Source organism: Caretta caretta, chromosome 10 (assembly GCF_965140235.1).
Source record: "Caretta caretta isolate rCarCar2 chromosome 10, rCarCar1.hap1, whole genome shotgun sequence".
Classification (NCBI taxonomy): domain Eukaryota; kingdom Metazoa; phylum Chordata; order Testudines; family Cheloniidae; genus Caretta; species Caretta caretta.
In genome coordinates this window covers 46,344,042-46,357,956 of record NC_134215.1, presented here as the reverse complement: position 1 = coordinate 46,357,956, position 13,915 = coordinate 46,344,042, and the positions used below count along the sequence as shown (strand labels likewise).

Sequence of the window (13,915 nt, the reverse complement as noted above, 5' to 3'; positions counted from 1 at the left end):
AATTGGTGCCTATAGAAGGCAAAGCCCCAAATATCAAAACTGTCCCTATAAAATCAGGACATTCTAAACAAGAATGAGATTCCAGAGAGCAGGAGGGAGAGCTTATTCCAGATACAAATCCAACCTCCTGCTCCTCAGCTTTCCACCAGCAATGAAACCAGAACACCACTCACAGGAGTTACCCCTCCCAACCCGAGACTGAAGCAGAGGGCAGCAACAATGCACTTGCTTCTCTTCTCATAAGGAGCACAGATTCCAGGAGGCAGATTGGGTACCTGAGTTTGCAAAGTCAGCCCTCAGTTTGTGTAAGCAGCTTGCCCAGTCACCCGGGAAATCTGTGACAGAGCTAGGATTGTCACACCAAATACAAGCTCATTCTTCCTCTCTTGAGGATCACTGCCAGCCAGTGCCCTTGCGTCTCCTAAGTGCAAAGCTATGTGTTGTTCCAAAGGACTGTTCTATCATTCAGAAACAAGTGCCTCATCGGAATAATGCCTCTCCACTGTGGGCCCTAAAGTGTCATTCTTTTTATTGATTTATAAGTCATCCATCAAAGTATATTACTAGGTGCTTATACAAGAGTTACAACAAACCTTCCCAAGTTCCACACAAACTCAGCAACTGTTTGGGGGTCAGGGGAATGGGGAAAGGGACCCACTTTAGGTAGAAGAGAAGCACTGGGCTTTTGGGCTTTTCTGCCATTACATTTCCCATTACAGATAGAAGGAGCATGCTACTGCTCTTCTGCTTCCTACAATATTCATTGCTATTGCCCACTGATGCCATTTGTGTTTCTGTGTTAGTTACCTGGGTGTAATGCACAGTGCGAGCTCACCCGCACTTCAGGGCAAGCCTTGATAATAGCATTCCCTACCAATAGTACCTAAACTGGTTGCCAGAATGGCTGGCAGTTACACAAACACACTCAGGGAAATTCACAAGGGGAGAGGCGAAATGACCCAAAGCCACACACAGGGCACACACACATCAGACCGTCTGGATTACCCATTTCCAGAAAGGGCCCCAGCACTGAGTCCTACACACGAGCCCGGCTTTCTTCAGCTGGCCTTAGCCCCAATCCTGCACCTGGGCCAGTTACCAAGGGAACTTCCCTAGGGGATAGGCTCTGACTCTACCCTGGCTAGTCCGGGCTGGGCTGGAAGGGCACAGGTGCCCTAGAGGAGACAAAGCACTGGGGTTTGGCCAGCACTGACCCTGGATCCGACACGTGGGTGCTCCTCTAAGGGCGGCCCTCTCCACCGCGGGAGCCTTGGCTGCTGCCCCACGTGCCAGGGACCCGACAGGCGGCAGTCCCTGCGCCCAGCGTCCTTCAGGCCCGAGCTACGCCAAGCTGCAGCTGCGGGGCGCAAGGAGCTTCAGGGCCAACGCCAGGCCTCCCCCGCAGCCACAGCGCCCGCCCGCGGGGCCCCCGGCGCCTTAGCCCACCCCCGCTGCCCCCACCGGCCTGGCCCGGAGCCCTGCTCTTAGACACCTCCAGCCTGGCACCCAACCCCTTCCCCGGCCCCCAGCCCGCCTCCGCAACCCAGTTGCCCCCCCGCCCTGCCCCGCCGCGCCGCGCCGCGCCGCGCCGCTCGGACCCAGCCCCGCGTCGGGGCCGGGGCTCCCGCCAAGCCTAGCGCCCAGACCCCCGGCCGGCCCCCACCTGTTCTCTGGCCGGATGCTGAGCAGGTAGCTGCGGCTGTCGGGCCGGGCGCTCCAGCCGGGGCCCTCGCCCTCCTCGCTCTCCGCCCCGGGGCCGGGGGAGCTGCTGGGGCTGTAGAGCGAGTAGCGCCCGTTGCCCGAGTAGGAGCGGCTCAGGGGTCTCCGGCGGGAGCCCATCTCCACCCGGCGGCGCCCGCCCTCCCGGAGCCCCGACGACAGGGGGACTGCGCGTCCCGGGACGCGCTGGGGGAGCGGGCTGCCCGCGGGGCGGTCCCCGACCTATCCTGCGCCCCCGGCTCCCTGCGTAGCGCCCGCCCCGCTCCATCAGCGGCTATTTTTAGACACCAGCGCTTCTGTCAGCATTTCCAGGCCCCGGGCGCCGCGCCCCACCGCACATGGGGCTGTCACTCACTCGGAGCCGGACAGCCTGGGGCACCCCGCAGCCGGGTTCCGGCACCGGGATCTCCCAAACCGAGCACCTGCAGCCCCGCACTGGGACATTGGGCACCAGGACCCCACGCCCGGGATCCCCGCACTGGGACACTGGGCACAAGGACCCCTGCACCGTGACCTCCCGCACTGGACACCGGGATCCCCATACTTGGACACTGGGCACAAGGACCGCCCGGAACCCCGGCTCCAGAACCCGCTCCCCACCCCAGACTAGGAACTTCTTCAGGCAGGCCATCGGGAGCCACCTTACCATGATCCCCTCACATCCAGGACCAAGTCCCTCTCAAACCTCAGCATGCCACTGGGACCCCCAGCCACTTCATCACAACCTCCTCTTCCCAGCCCCATTCCCCCCAGACACCATGACTCCCCTCCTTTGCCACAGCACTGGGGTCCCCCCCAGGCACATACTCCGAGCCCTGCTTGGGTGCCAGGCTCCACGCACGCTCCTCTAACTGCCTGGACACCAATATCCTCCTCCCATCCCAGCTGTGGGAACTGGGACCCCTCCCCACCCAGGCACTGCTTTCGACCACCTCCTGTCCCTCTCCTTGTCTGCGCCCCAGGATTCCTTTCCCCTTCGCCCATCCATCCCTTCACCTGGGCCACAGGATCACCCTACTCCCCCTCTCTGCTCCCCAGCACTGGGGATCTCCCATGACCTTCCCGCTGTAATAAGGGTATAAGGCTGAATTGTATTGTCTGGTCCCAGGCACATGACCTGGTTGGAGTGACAAGGTTATTACCTCATCACATGACAGGGTCAGGGTCCATTGTCTCCCATGATTCCTGTTACATTTATCAAATGAGGCTACAGCCTAATGCCAGCTAACCCAGCCCCGTTAGCCGGCCAATGACTGCTCTCTCTGACAGGTTTCAGCGTAGCAGCCATGTTAGTCTGTATCCGCAAAAAGAAAAAGGACTATTAGTCTCTAAGGTGCCACAAGTACTCCTTTTCTTTTTGCTCTCTCTCAGCCTCCCCGGCTTTCTGACCTCCAGGCCACTTCTCAAAACAGTGCCTTCTGCAGCGGGTTGTAGGGATTTCCCTACACCCCCAGAATTTCCCCAAATAGCCCCCCCCCAGTGGTCAACTAGTAGTTATGCAGTGTTGTCAATTTAGTCATTGGAAATTTGAATTGAAAATGAAACATTAATACACACTTTAAAATATATATATATAGTATGTGATAAAATAGGTGTACCTGAAAAAGTGTAATAGGTTTGAAAGTATGAACAAAGACTAGCTTCTTCACCCAGCTCTTGTTTTTTCTGACAATGTTGGCACATTTGTTTTGGCAATGTTGGCCAACCTTATAATTTTAAATTATGATTTGTAAGCAAGGTCTGAATGAGCTCTCTCCCCTGACAGCTAGTGATGAGCCGGGGGAGTGGGGGAAGGCTTCAGGACCAGACTGTATTTACATGAACTCACCTACTCGTCCTAGATATCCAGCAGACAGAACTGTGCTGCCCAGGTGATCAATTTTGGCTGGTGTTGGGATACAAATCATTTTAGTATTGAATGTGTGTGTGTGGGGGGGTGTCATGAAATGTTGTTATCCTTATTGTAGGAGTAAAGGGCAACAGAACTGTGCTTAGCCTGTCCTGATTGAGAGGGGTCATCCTCAATTCTTAATTTTTGCCAGGGCAGAGCCCCAGCACCTCTAGGCTTGTCAGTTCATAGCCCGGAGACCTGTGGGCTTGCCACATCAGTTTTGCAAGTAAAAAAAACTTGCTTGAGCCCTGTCACCTCTTTCATTACAAATTAAGCACTGGTCACCCTCTGCTGAACTGCACTTGCTAAGCAAGGGGTTTGGATGGCAGATCCCAGTGGAAAGAGTTGGGGGGACGGGACAGGGGTTTTGCTTGGTGGTGTGGTCTGTGCCGAAGAGTCACAGGCACTATTTGACTTGCTCCTCTCCCCTATGTAAAGATAGAACTTATTAGACTCTATAGAGAATCTTTTTTATTTTGTTAAGTGGTCACTAGAGCTGAAATCACTAATAATCAGGTCTAAGTGCTTAGACCTCCTGCAGGACAGCATGTCTGTGGAAAAGACAGCCCAGCCTGCACTCGCTGTGAGGTTCCCCCACTGAGAGCTGAAATCACTGAGAGCTGGGTGGAACCTCAAGAGACCGACTCACAGAGGTCACAGTGGCAGCAGAAGGAGATGGCACAGGGCCAGCGGCAATGGAGTGGTGGAGTGAATTGTGGCATGACAAACAGCAGCCAGAGTAAGCAGCCGGAACAAGTGGCAAGCAGCTGGAGGAATGAGCAAGGTGCAACTCATGTGAAGGGAGGTGGGAGGTGAACTCATGCGAAAGCACCTCTGAACTGTGGGTCTTCACTGACCAAGGACAACAACTACGTGTGGGGTGTAGTAGAGGGAGAAGGGAGGGACATATTAAAGGAACATTTGTTTGTTGGGCTGTGTTTTACTGACTTTGCTCCAGAATGCTAGATTTGTGTCTAAGAAACTTATATAAATATACATTTCCTAGTAGGCCAAGATTTTTTTAAAAAATGCATTATTTGCCAAGATCATTATCTTGAGAGGTTGTTATCTTGTGGAGTTTCTGTACTAAACATTATAATTAATTTTTACATAAGAATGGCCATATTGGATCAGACCAATGGTCCATCTAGCCCAATAATCTGTCTTCCAACAGTGGACAATGCCAGATGCTTCAAAGGGATTTAACAGAACAGGGCAATTTATTGAGTGATCCATCCTCTGTCATCAACTCTCAGCTTCTGACCAGCTGAGGCTCTCAGAGCACAGTGTTGCATCCCTGCCCATCCTGACTAATAGCCATTGATGGACATATCCTCCATGAACTTATCTAGTTCTTTTTTGAACCCTGTTATAGTTTTGGCCTTCACAACACCCCCTGGCAAAAAGTCACACAGGTTGACTGTGTGTTGTGTGAAGTAGTATTTCCTTTTGTTTGTTTTAAACCCGCTGCCTATTAATTTCATTTATCCCTAGTTCTTGTTTTATGTGAAGGAACTTATTCGCTTTCTCCACACCAGTCAAGATTTTATAGACCTGTATCATATCCCCTCTTAGTTGTCTCTTTTCTAAGCTAAAAAGTCCCAGTCTTTTTATTCTCTCCTCATATGGAAGCTGTTCCATACCCCTCATCATTTTAGTTGCCTCTCTCTGTACCTTTTCCAACTCCAACAGATCTTTTTTGAAATGGGGCAAACCAGAACTGCACTCACAATTCAAGGGGTGAGCATACCATGGATTTATATAATAAAAGTGGAGGAGCTTGGTTTGCTACACCGATTAGCAAAGCCAATGCTGACAAACTATGTGGAAAGGCTGCAAAAACACCAATTCTCTGGACTGCATTGACATGCAGAAAACCTTAAAAGACAATCATTGTCAAAGCCAACTTTAGAAGTACTTAATGGGGCTGTTAAAAATGCTGGAGACTGTTTATTCAAACAAACGTGGCGGTCACATCATACTTTCTCTTTAAGCAAGAGACATCACACACTACAAACTGGAGGCCAATGTTGAGTGCATTGTCATTTGTTCATCCTGAAGTTGGACACTTGTTCCAACCAAGACCAGCAAATGCTCACTATCTTTCTGCAAGAAACTCAACTGACTGATTAGAAGCATGCAGTGCAACAGTGAAAGACTCAGCAGTTGAAAAAGTGAAGAACTCTCCCACCTCATTCTAAAAATGTGCATATATGGCTGATGAATGAACCGATGCAAATGGGTGTCAAGTATTAAGTCACTGCGTAGGTTATCTTGATGTCTGTGGTAAGCCAGTAGATGAATTTCTAGATGTTCTGGTATAGAAGACAAATCGGCTGCATTTCTGACAACTCACGTCTTAGCCCTGGTCTACACTAGGACTTTAGGTCGAATTTAGCAGCGTTAAATCGATGTAAACCTGCACCCGTCCACACAATGAAGCCCTTTATTTCAACTTAAAGGGCTCTTAAAATCGATTTCCTTACTCCACCCCTGACAAGTGGATTAGCGCTTAAATCGACGTTGCCGGCTCGAATTTGGGGTACTGTGGACACAATTCGATGGTATTGGCCTCCGGGAGCTATCCCAGAGTGCTCCATTATGATCGCTCTGGACAGCACTCTCAACTCAGATGCACTGGCCAGGTAGACAGGAAAAGAACCGCGAACTTTTGAATCTCATTTCCTGTTTGGCCAGCGTGGCAAGCTGCAGGTGACCATGCAGAGCTCATCAGCACAGGTGACCATGATGGAGTCCCAGAATCGCAAAAGAGCTCCAGCATGGACCGAACGGGAGGTACGGGATCTGATCGCTGTTTGGGGAGAGGAATCCGTGCTATCAGAACTCCGTTCCAGTTTTCGAAATGCCAAAACCTTTGTGAAAATCTCCCAGGGCATGAAGGACAGAGGCCATAACAGGGACCCGAAGCAGTGCCGCGTGAAACTGAAGGAGCTGAGGCAAGCCTACCAGAAAACCAGAGAGGCGAACAGCCGCTCTGGGTCAGAGCCCCAAACATGCCGCTTCCATGATGAGCTGCATGCCATTTTAGGGGGTTCAGCCACCACTACCCCAGCCGTGTTGTTTGACTCCTTCAATGGAGATGGAGGCAATACGGAAGCAGGTTTTGGGGACGAAGAAGATGAGGAGGAGGAGGAGGTTGTAGATAGCTCACAGCAAGCAAGCAGAGAAACCGGTTTTCCCGACAGCCAGGAACTGTTTCTCACCCTAGACCTGGAGCCAGTACCCCCCGAACCCACCCAAGGCTGCCTCCTGGACCCAGCAGGCAGAGAAGGGACCTCTGGTGAGTGTACCTTTTAAAATACTATACATGGTTTAAAAGCAAGCATGTGAAAGGATTACTTTGCCCTGGCATTTGCGGTTCTCCTAGATGTAGTCCTAAAGCCTTTGCAAAAGGTTTCTGGGGAGGGCAGCCTTATTGCGTCCTTCATGGTAGGACACTTTACCACTCCAGGCCAGTAACACGTACTCGGGAATCATTGTAGAACAAAGCATTGCAGTGTATGTTTGCTGGCATTCAAACAACATCCGTTCTTTATCTCTCTGTGTTATCCTCAGGAGAGTGAGATATAATTCATGGTCACCTGGTTGAAATAGAGTGCTTTTCTTCAGGGGACACTCAGAGGAGCCCATTCCTGCTGGGCTGTTTGCCTGTGGCTAAACAGAAATGTTCCCCGCTGTTAGCCACAGGGAGGGGGGAAGGTTGAGGGGGTAGTCACGCGGTGGGAGGAGGCAAAATGCGACCTTGTAACGAAAGCACATGTGCTATGTATGTAATGTTAACAGCAAGGTTTACCCTGAAAGAGTGTAGCCACTGTTTTATAAAATGTGTCTTTTTAAATACCGCTGTCCCTTTTTTTTTCTCCACCAGCTGCATGTGTTTCAATGATCACAGGATCCTCTCCTTCCCAGAGGCTAGTGAAGCTTAGAAAGAAAAAAAAACGCACTCGCGATGAAATGTTCTCCGAGCTCATGCTGTCCTCCCACACTGACAGAGCACAGACGAATGCGTGGAGGCAAATAATGTCAGAGTGCAGGAAAGCACAAAATGACCGGGAGGAGAGGTGGCGGGCTGAAGAGAGTAAGTGGCGGGCTGAAGAGAGTAAGTGGCGGGCTGAAGACAGGGCTGAAGCTCAAATGTGGCGGCAGCGTGATGAGAGGAGGCAGGATTCAATGCTGAGGCTGCTGCAGGACCAAACCAGTATGCTCCAGTGTATGGTTGAGCTGCAGCAAAGGCAGCTGGAGCACAGACTGCCACTGCAGCCCCTCTGTAACCAACCGCCCTCCTCCCCAAGTTCCATAGCCTCCACACCCAGACGCCCAAGAACACGGTGGGGGGGCCTCCGGCCAACCAGCCACTGCACCACAGAGGATTGCCCAAAAAAAAGAAGGCTGTCATTCAATAAATTTTAAAGTTGTAAACTTTTAAAGTGCTGTGCGGCATTTTCCTTCCCTCCTCCACCACCCCTCCTGGGCTCCCTTGGTAGTCATCCCCCTATTTGTGTGATGAATGAATAAAGAATGCATGAATGTGAAGCGACAATGACTTTATTGCCTCTGCAAGCGGTGATTGAAGGGAGGAGGGGCGGGTGGTTAGCTTACAGGGAAGTAGAGTGAACCAAGGGGCGGGGGGTTTCATCAAGGAGAAAGAAACAGAACTTTCACACCGTAGCCTGGCCAGTCATGAAACTGGTTTTCAAAGCTTCTCTGATGCGTACCGCGCCCTCCTGTGCTCTTCTAACCGCCCTGGTGTCTGGCTGCGCGTAACCAGCAGCCAGGCGATTTGCCTCAACCTCCCACCCCACCATAAACGTCTCCCCCTTACTCTCACAGATATTGTGGAGCACACAGCAAGCAGTAATAACAGTGGGAATATTGGTTTCGCTGAGGTCTAAGCGAGTCAGTAAACTGCGCCAGCGCGCCTTTAAACGTCCAAATGCACATTCTACCACCATTCTGCACTTGCTCAGCCTGTAGTTGAACAGCTCCTGACTACTATCCAGGCTGCCTGTGTACGGCTTCATGAGCCATGGCATTAAGGGGTAGACTGGGTCCCCAAGGATACATGTAGGCATTTCAACATCCCCAACAGTTATTTTCTGGTCTGGGAATAAAGTCCCTTCCTGCAGCTTTTGAAACAGACCAGAGTTCCTGAAGATGTGAGCATCATGCACCTTTCCCGGCCATCCCACGTTGATGTTGGTGAAACGTCCCTTGTGATCCACCAGAGCTTGCAGCACTATCGAAAAGTACCCCTTGCGGTTTATGTACTCGGCAGCTTGGTGCTCCGGTGCCAAGATAGGGATATGGGTTCCGTCTATAGCCCCACCACAGTTAGGGAATCCCATTGCAGCAAAGCCATCCACTATGACCTGCACATTTCCCAGGGTCACTACCCTTGTTATCAGCAGATCTTTGATTGCGTGGGCTACTTGCATCACAGCAGCCCCCACAGTAGATTTGCCCACTCCAAATTGATTCCCAACTGACCGGTAGCTGTCTGGCGTTGCAAGCTTCCACAGGGCTATCGCCACTCGCTTCTCAACTGTGAGGGCTGCTCTCATCTTGGTATTCATGCGCCTCAGGGCAGGGGAAAGCAAGTCACAAAGTTCCATGAAAGTGCCCTTACGCATGCGAAAGTTTCGCAGCCACTGGGAATCGTCCCAGACCTGCAACACTATGCGGTCCCACCAGTCTGTGCTTGTTTCCCGAGCCCAGAATCGGCGTTCCACAGCATGAACCTGCCCCATTAGCACCATGATGCATGCATTGGCAGGGCCCATGCTTTCAGAGAAATCTGTGTCCATGTCCTGATCACTCACGTGACCGCGCTGACGTTGCCTCCTCGCCCGGTATCGCTTTGCCAGGTTCTGGTGCTGCATATACTGCTGGATAATGCGTGTGGTGTTTAATGTGCTCCTAATTGCCAAAGTGAGCTGAGCGGCCTCCATGCTTGCCTTGGTATGGCGTCCGCACAGAAAAAAGGCGCGGAACGATTGTCTGCCGTTGCTCTGACGGAGGGAGGGGCGACTGACGACACGGCTTACAGGGTTGGCTTCAGGGAGCTAAAATCAACAAAGGGGGTGCCTGTACATCAAGGAGTATTTCAGGCAGGACTTCACGGAGGGTTCCAATAAGAAATGGTGCACCTAAGTTATCGTTCTTATTGGAACAAGGAGGTTAGCCTGGCCTCTGATTGATACATGGCTAGATTTACCTCGCTGCACCTTCTCTGTGAGTGACTGCAGTGTGACCTAGAGGAATGAGTCCCCTAGACAGGGGAGGAGGCAAATGAGTACAAAACAAATCTGGTCTATTTCTTGTTTTGACCCACTCCATCTATCTTTTACATCTTTGGCTGGCAGCAGACGGTGCAGAAGGACTGCATTCCATCCACATCTCATGGCTGCTCGGCAGAAGATGGTACAGTACGACTGCTAGCCATCCTCATCTCTTGCCTGCCTGGCAGAAGATGGTACAATACGACTGCTAGCCATCCTCATCTCTTGCCTGCCTGGCAGAAGATGGTACAGTACGACTGCTAGCAGTCCGTATCGCCTGCCCGCTCACCATAAGACGGTTCAATAGGACTGACTGCAGGACTAAAGAGAATGACCTGGTCAAGTCACTCCAGATTTAGCCTCTGCACCCATGTCTGCCCAGGCGCTCCCAGCCGACATGGCCAGGAGCACCTCGGACACGACGAGGACGACTACCAGTCGTATTGCACCGTCTGCTGCCAGAAGGCAATGGGTTGCTGCTACTGTGCAGCAAAGCCGTACCGCGTCTGCCAGCACCCAGGAGACATAGGGTGACGGTTACCTGAGCGGGCTCCATGCTTGCCGTGGTATGGCGTCTGCACAGGTAACTCAGGAAAAAAGGCGCGAAATGATTGTCTGCCCTTGCTTTCACGGAGGGAGGGAGGGAACGGGGGCCTGACGATACGTACCCAGAACCACCCGCGACAATGTTTTAGCCCCATCAGGCATTGGGATCTCAACCCAGAATTCCAATGGGCAGCGGAGACTGCGGGAACTGTGGGATAGCTACCCACAGTGCAACGCTCCGGAAGTCGACTCTAGCCTCGGTACTGTGGAAGCGCTCCGCCGAGTTAATGCACTTAATGCACTTAGAGCATTTTCTGTGGGGACACACACACTCGAATATATAAAACCGATTTCTAAAAAACCGACTTCTATAAATTCGACCTTATTCCGTAGTGTAGACATACCCTTAGAAGAGTTAAATGCTTGTAAATTGAACCCCAAACAGATGGCTGCTTGTGCATTTGATGGAGCTGCAAACTTCTCTGGAAAACATAGTGGAGTACAAGCTTTGCTCAGAAAAAAGTGTAACTCTAATCTCTCCTATACACACTGCAGAGGCCATCTACTCCAGCTAGCTCTAGTACGAGCTGCAGAATTTTCAAAGGGCATTTTAAAAGCTATAAATTTAATGTCTTCATTATACTTTTTTTTTCAGCTAGAGTCCAAAAGGACTGAACATCTTGGAAAATATAGAAGATGCACTGGGACTGAAGTTCAAAGTAGTCCAACCTGGAAAACCATAAGCAATCCTTGGCTGTTGTCTTAAAATTACTGCAACCATTATTATTGGCTTTGGAAAGTATCTACCAAGATGGGACGGATCTAAGTAGTGAGGCTGGTGGACTACTTTTGCTACCAAGTTCAGAGAAGACAATCACCGTTCTCTCTTGTAAGTCTACTGTTGAAACCACTTGGGTCATTAAACAATGCCATCCAAGTATCTGCTACAACAGTAGTAGATTTCTGTCCAGGAATGGAAGCTACACTTGGATCAATCAGAGGGATATCCATTGAAAATGTACTGGAAGACAGACTTCAGTTCAGAAGTTGACTAATTAGAGCATTTATATTGGCTCCTTATGTAACCCTTCTGCCTGTCAGAGTTGGTAGCAACAAGGGCCGGGTTCAGTATCTAGGGGTTCCATTCCAATAACACAATGCAAAACCGGCTCGAGCCCCCACCCAGTGACCTGGGACAAATATATACCACCCCCGCTGGGTGCCTCCAAGAGGCAATACTTCCCCTCTTGCAAGCACACAGTCTGAGTGTAGCAAAAAGCCTTTTAATAACAGAGAGAAACAATGTGGCATTATGTTGGGGAAACACCACCAACAGGATTCATAACACAACCCATGAGCAAAAATCCCATCCCAAGCAAATTGGGGCATGTCCTTTCCCTTTGGTTCTTGAGTCCAGCAACCCAAATCACCTAAAGTCCCAAAAGTCTCTGTCCCTGGTCAGGGCAGCCCCAGAGTTCAAAAGTTTATCTGCGGAGTTTTACCTCCCAACCTGGGTGGAGATTTGGCGGGGGGGGGGAGAGTAAGGGGCACCTTACATGGTCTAAAGCTGATGGCCCCACCTCTCCATGGGGCTCCGCTCTGCCAGCCACCCCATGGGCTGCTCTAGACATCCAACAAACCGCTCTGCTCCACCAGCCACTCCGCTCACCGACCCGCAAACTGCTCCACCATATATCTTCAGGCTCCCCCACTACTTAACACAACACTCAGTGATTTCAGCTCTTAGTAAGTTTAGCTCTTTTGTGATTTCAGCTTGTAGTAGGGGAGCCTCAGTGCTGGTGCACCATTAGCTCAAAGGGAATTCAGCTCAGCAGCCTATAGCTAGACTCCTAATAGAATCAAAATTAGCTCTGGTATTCCACAGTGGAGAGAGGAGGAAGTGCGATTAGCATGTAAGGCCTATACCACCAGGTATTAATGCCTGTCCCCAGCCTCTCTCAATTCACAGAGTTTTGGAACCCATGTCCCTTGCCTAGCGAGTGCTACTTAGTTGATGGCGAATCCTTCCATCATAACAAAAGGCAAAGTGCAGTTCCACTGTCCTTGATTCCCATAATCAGGGTAATAACAATTTATTCTTCCTGCCCCAATAACAGAGACACTGGGAATCCCACAGCAGCCAAAGTGACCATTTGGGCAGCTATGGCCTCATTCTGGGCGGGGGGGGGTGTGCCTATGCAAATGAGATCAGCCCCTGAAGTTCTTTTCCACAACTAGCCACACCTCACCACCAGATGTCAGGGTGGAGCTCATCCTGACTCTGCTTACACTTAAATGAAGGGGACAAAAAGTTTTTGTTAAGCCAGCTGAAAAAGTAAAGTACACAGACTTGATTCTTACATCTGTACAACACCAACTTCTGGATTCTATCAACCTCTACGTAGCTTTTACAGGTGCCTGTCTTATAAAACACTGACAGATGAGTGGAGTGAGGCACTACCAGCAATGGGGCTGCCATGTGATCAGGACAGAATAGAGAATTTGAACACAGAATGGAATATCATATGATGAACAAATGAAGATTTGACTTCAATTTTTTTTATCATCACTAGTGGTTTGACTCAATTTTTGTTCTATGTTTCCTGACATGAAAGAAGTAGAAATTCATCTCTTTCTAGCCCCAGTTACAACAGCTACAGTTGAGTGTTCTTTTTCCTCATTCAATAGAATTTTGTGTTCTGAAAGAAGTCGCTTTCTGCGTGATCATGAGCATATGATGAAGGACTGGAAGTACCGGACACATGAGAAGCCATCAAAAATGAATGCACTGCATTTGAGAAGTTAATTAACAGAGTTGTACAAAATTACAACAAGAAACCAAGAAGAATGCAGATAGTAGGTTAAGTGTTAAGTGTAGCCAACTTAAATTTGTGTGATGATTTAAATCTAATAAAATGGTCGTGAAACATTTTTCAGTTTTTACTATGCTGTCATACAGCCCACCTTCACCCTAACAGTCTCACCCCTCATTGGTCCTCACCTCACCCCTGTATTTTTGAACACCCCCCTAATTTCAATTCCTGGGGAAAACACTGGGCCGGCCTGGTCCTCCATCAACCTGGACCCCTCAGCTGGGGCGGGTGCGTGGGGCACCAGTTTCCGTTGTCAGGGCATTGCCTCTGTCAGCACAGGAGCACGCTGAGGGGCCAGGGCCACATTCACTCGAGTCTTGCCTTAGGCTCGCATGCAGGAGGTATCACAAAGGTAAGGGGATGTTGGACACTTCCTGAAGTCTAGGGGGTTTTCGGTTTGCCCTCTCCCTAAACCAGGAGAAAGGGGAAGGGCCAAAGAGGAGCCAGGATCCCAGGGCTGACAGGTCCCCAGGCCAACGGGGGGAGGCCAGCACTCCAAGTCAGCTGATTGACAGGGTGGGCAAGCCAATGAGGAAATCAAGAGTCCAGAGCTCTGCGTGAGCTGCTGCTGGGTCTGTCAGGGCAGA

The 13,915-nt window shown here is 50.6% G+C and overlaps 2 protein-coding genes across 3 annotated transcripts in view; one reads left to right on the top strand and one right to left on the bottom strand.

The window, feature by feature from the left end:
- ALPK3 (alpha kinase 3) overlaps nucleotides 1-1,940 on the bottom strand; it is an 89,362-nt gene extending 87,422 nt beyond the window's left edge. Inside the window, exon 1 of one of the 2 annotated variants that reach the window (XM_048867546.2) lies at nucleotides 1,664-1,940. In XM_048867546.2, coding sequence (XP_048723503.2) covers nucleotides 1,664-1,839 — 176 coding nt within the window. In that variant the 5' untranslated portion in view covers nucleotides 1,840-1,940. The remainder of the gene's footprint in view (nucleotides 1-1,663) is intronic. The other variant, XM_048867547.2, reaches the window with a different exon arrangement.
- A 3,970-nt stretch (nucleotides 1,941-5,910) lies between these two features.
- On the top strand, nucleotides 5,911-8,094 carry LOC142073479 (uncharacterized). The gene is made up of 2 exons (XM_075133323.1): nucleotides 5,911-6,911; nucleotides 7,500-8,094. The coding sequence occupies exons 1-2, from the start codon at nucleotides 6,329-6,331 to the stop codon at nucleotides 8,039-8,041; spliced, it is 1,125 nt and encodes a 374-aa protein (XP_074989424.1). The 5' UTR covers nucleotides 5,911-6,328; the 3' UTR covers nucleotides 8,042-8,094.
- Nucleotides 8,095-13,915: the final 5,821 nt, after the last annotated feature.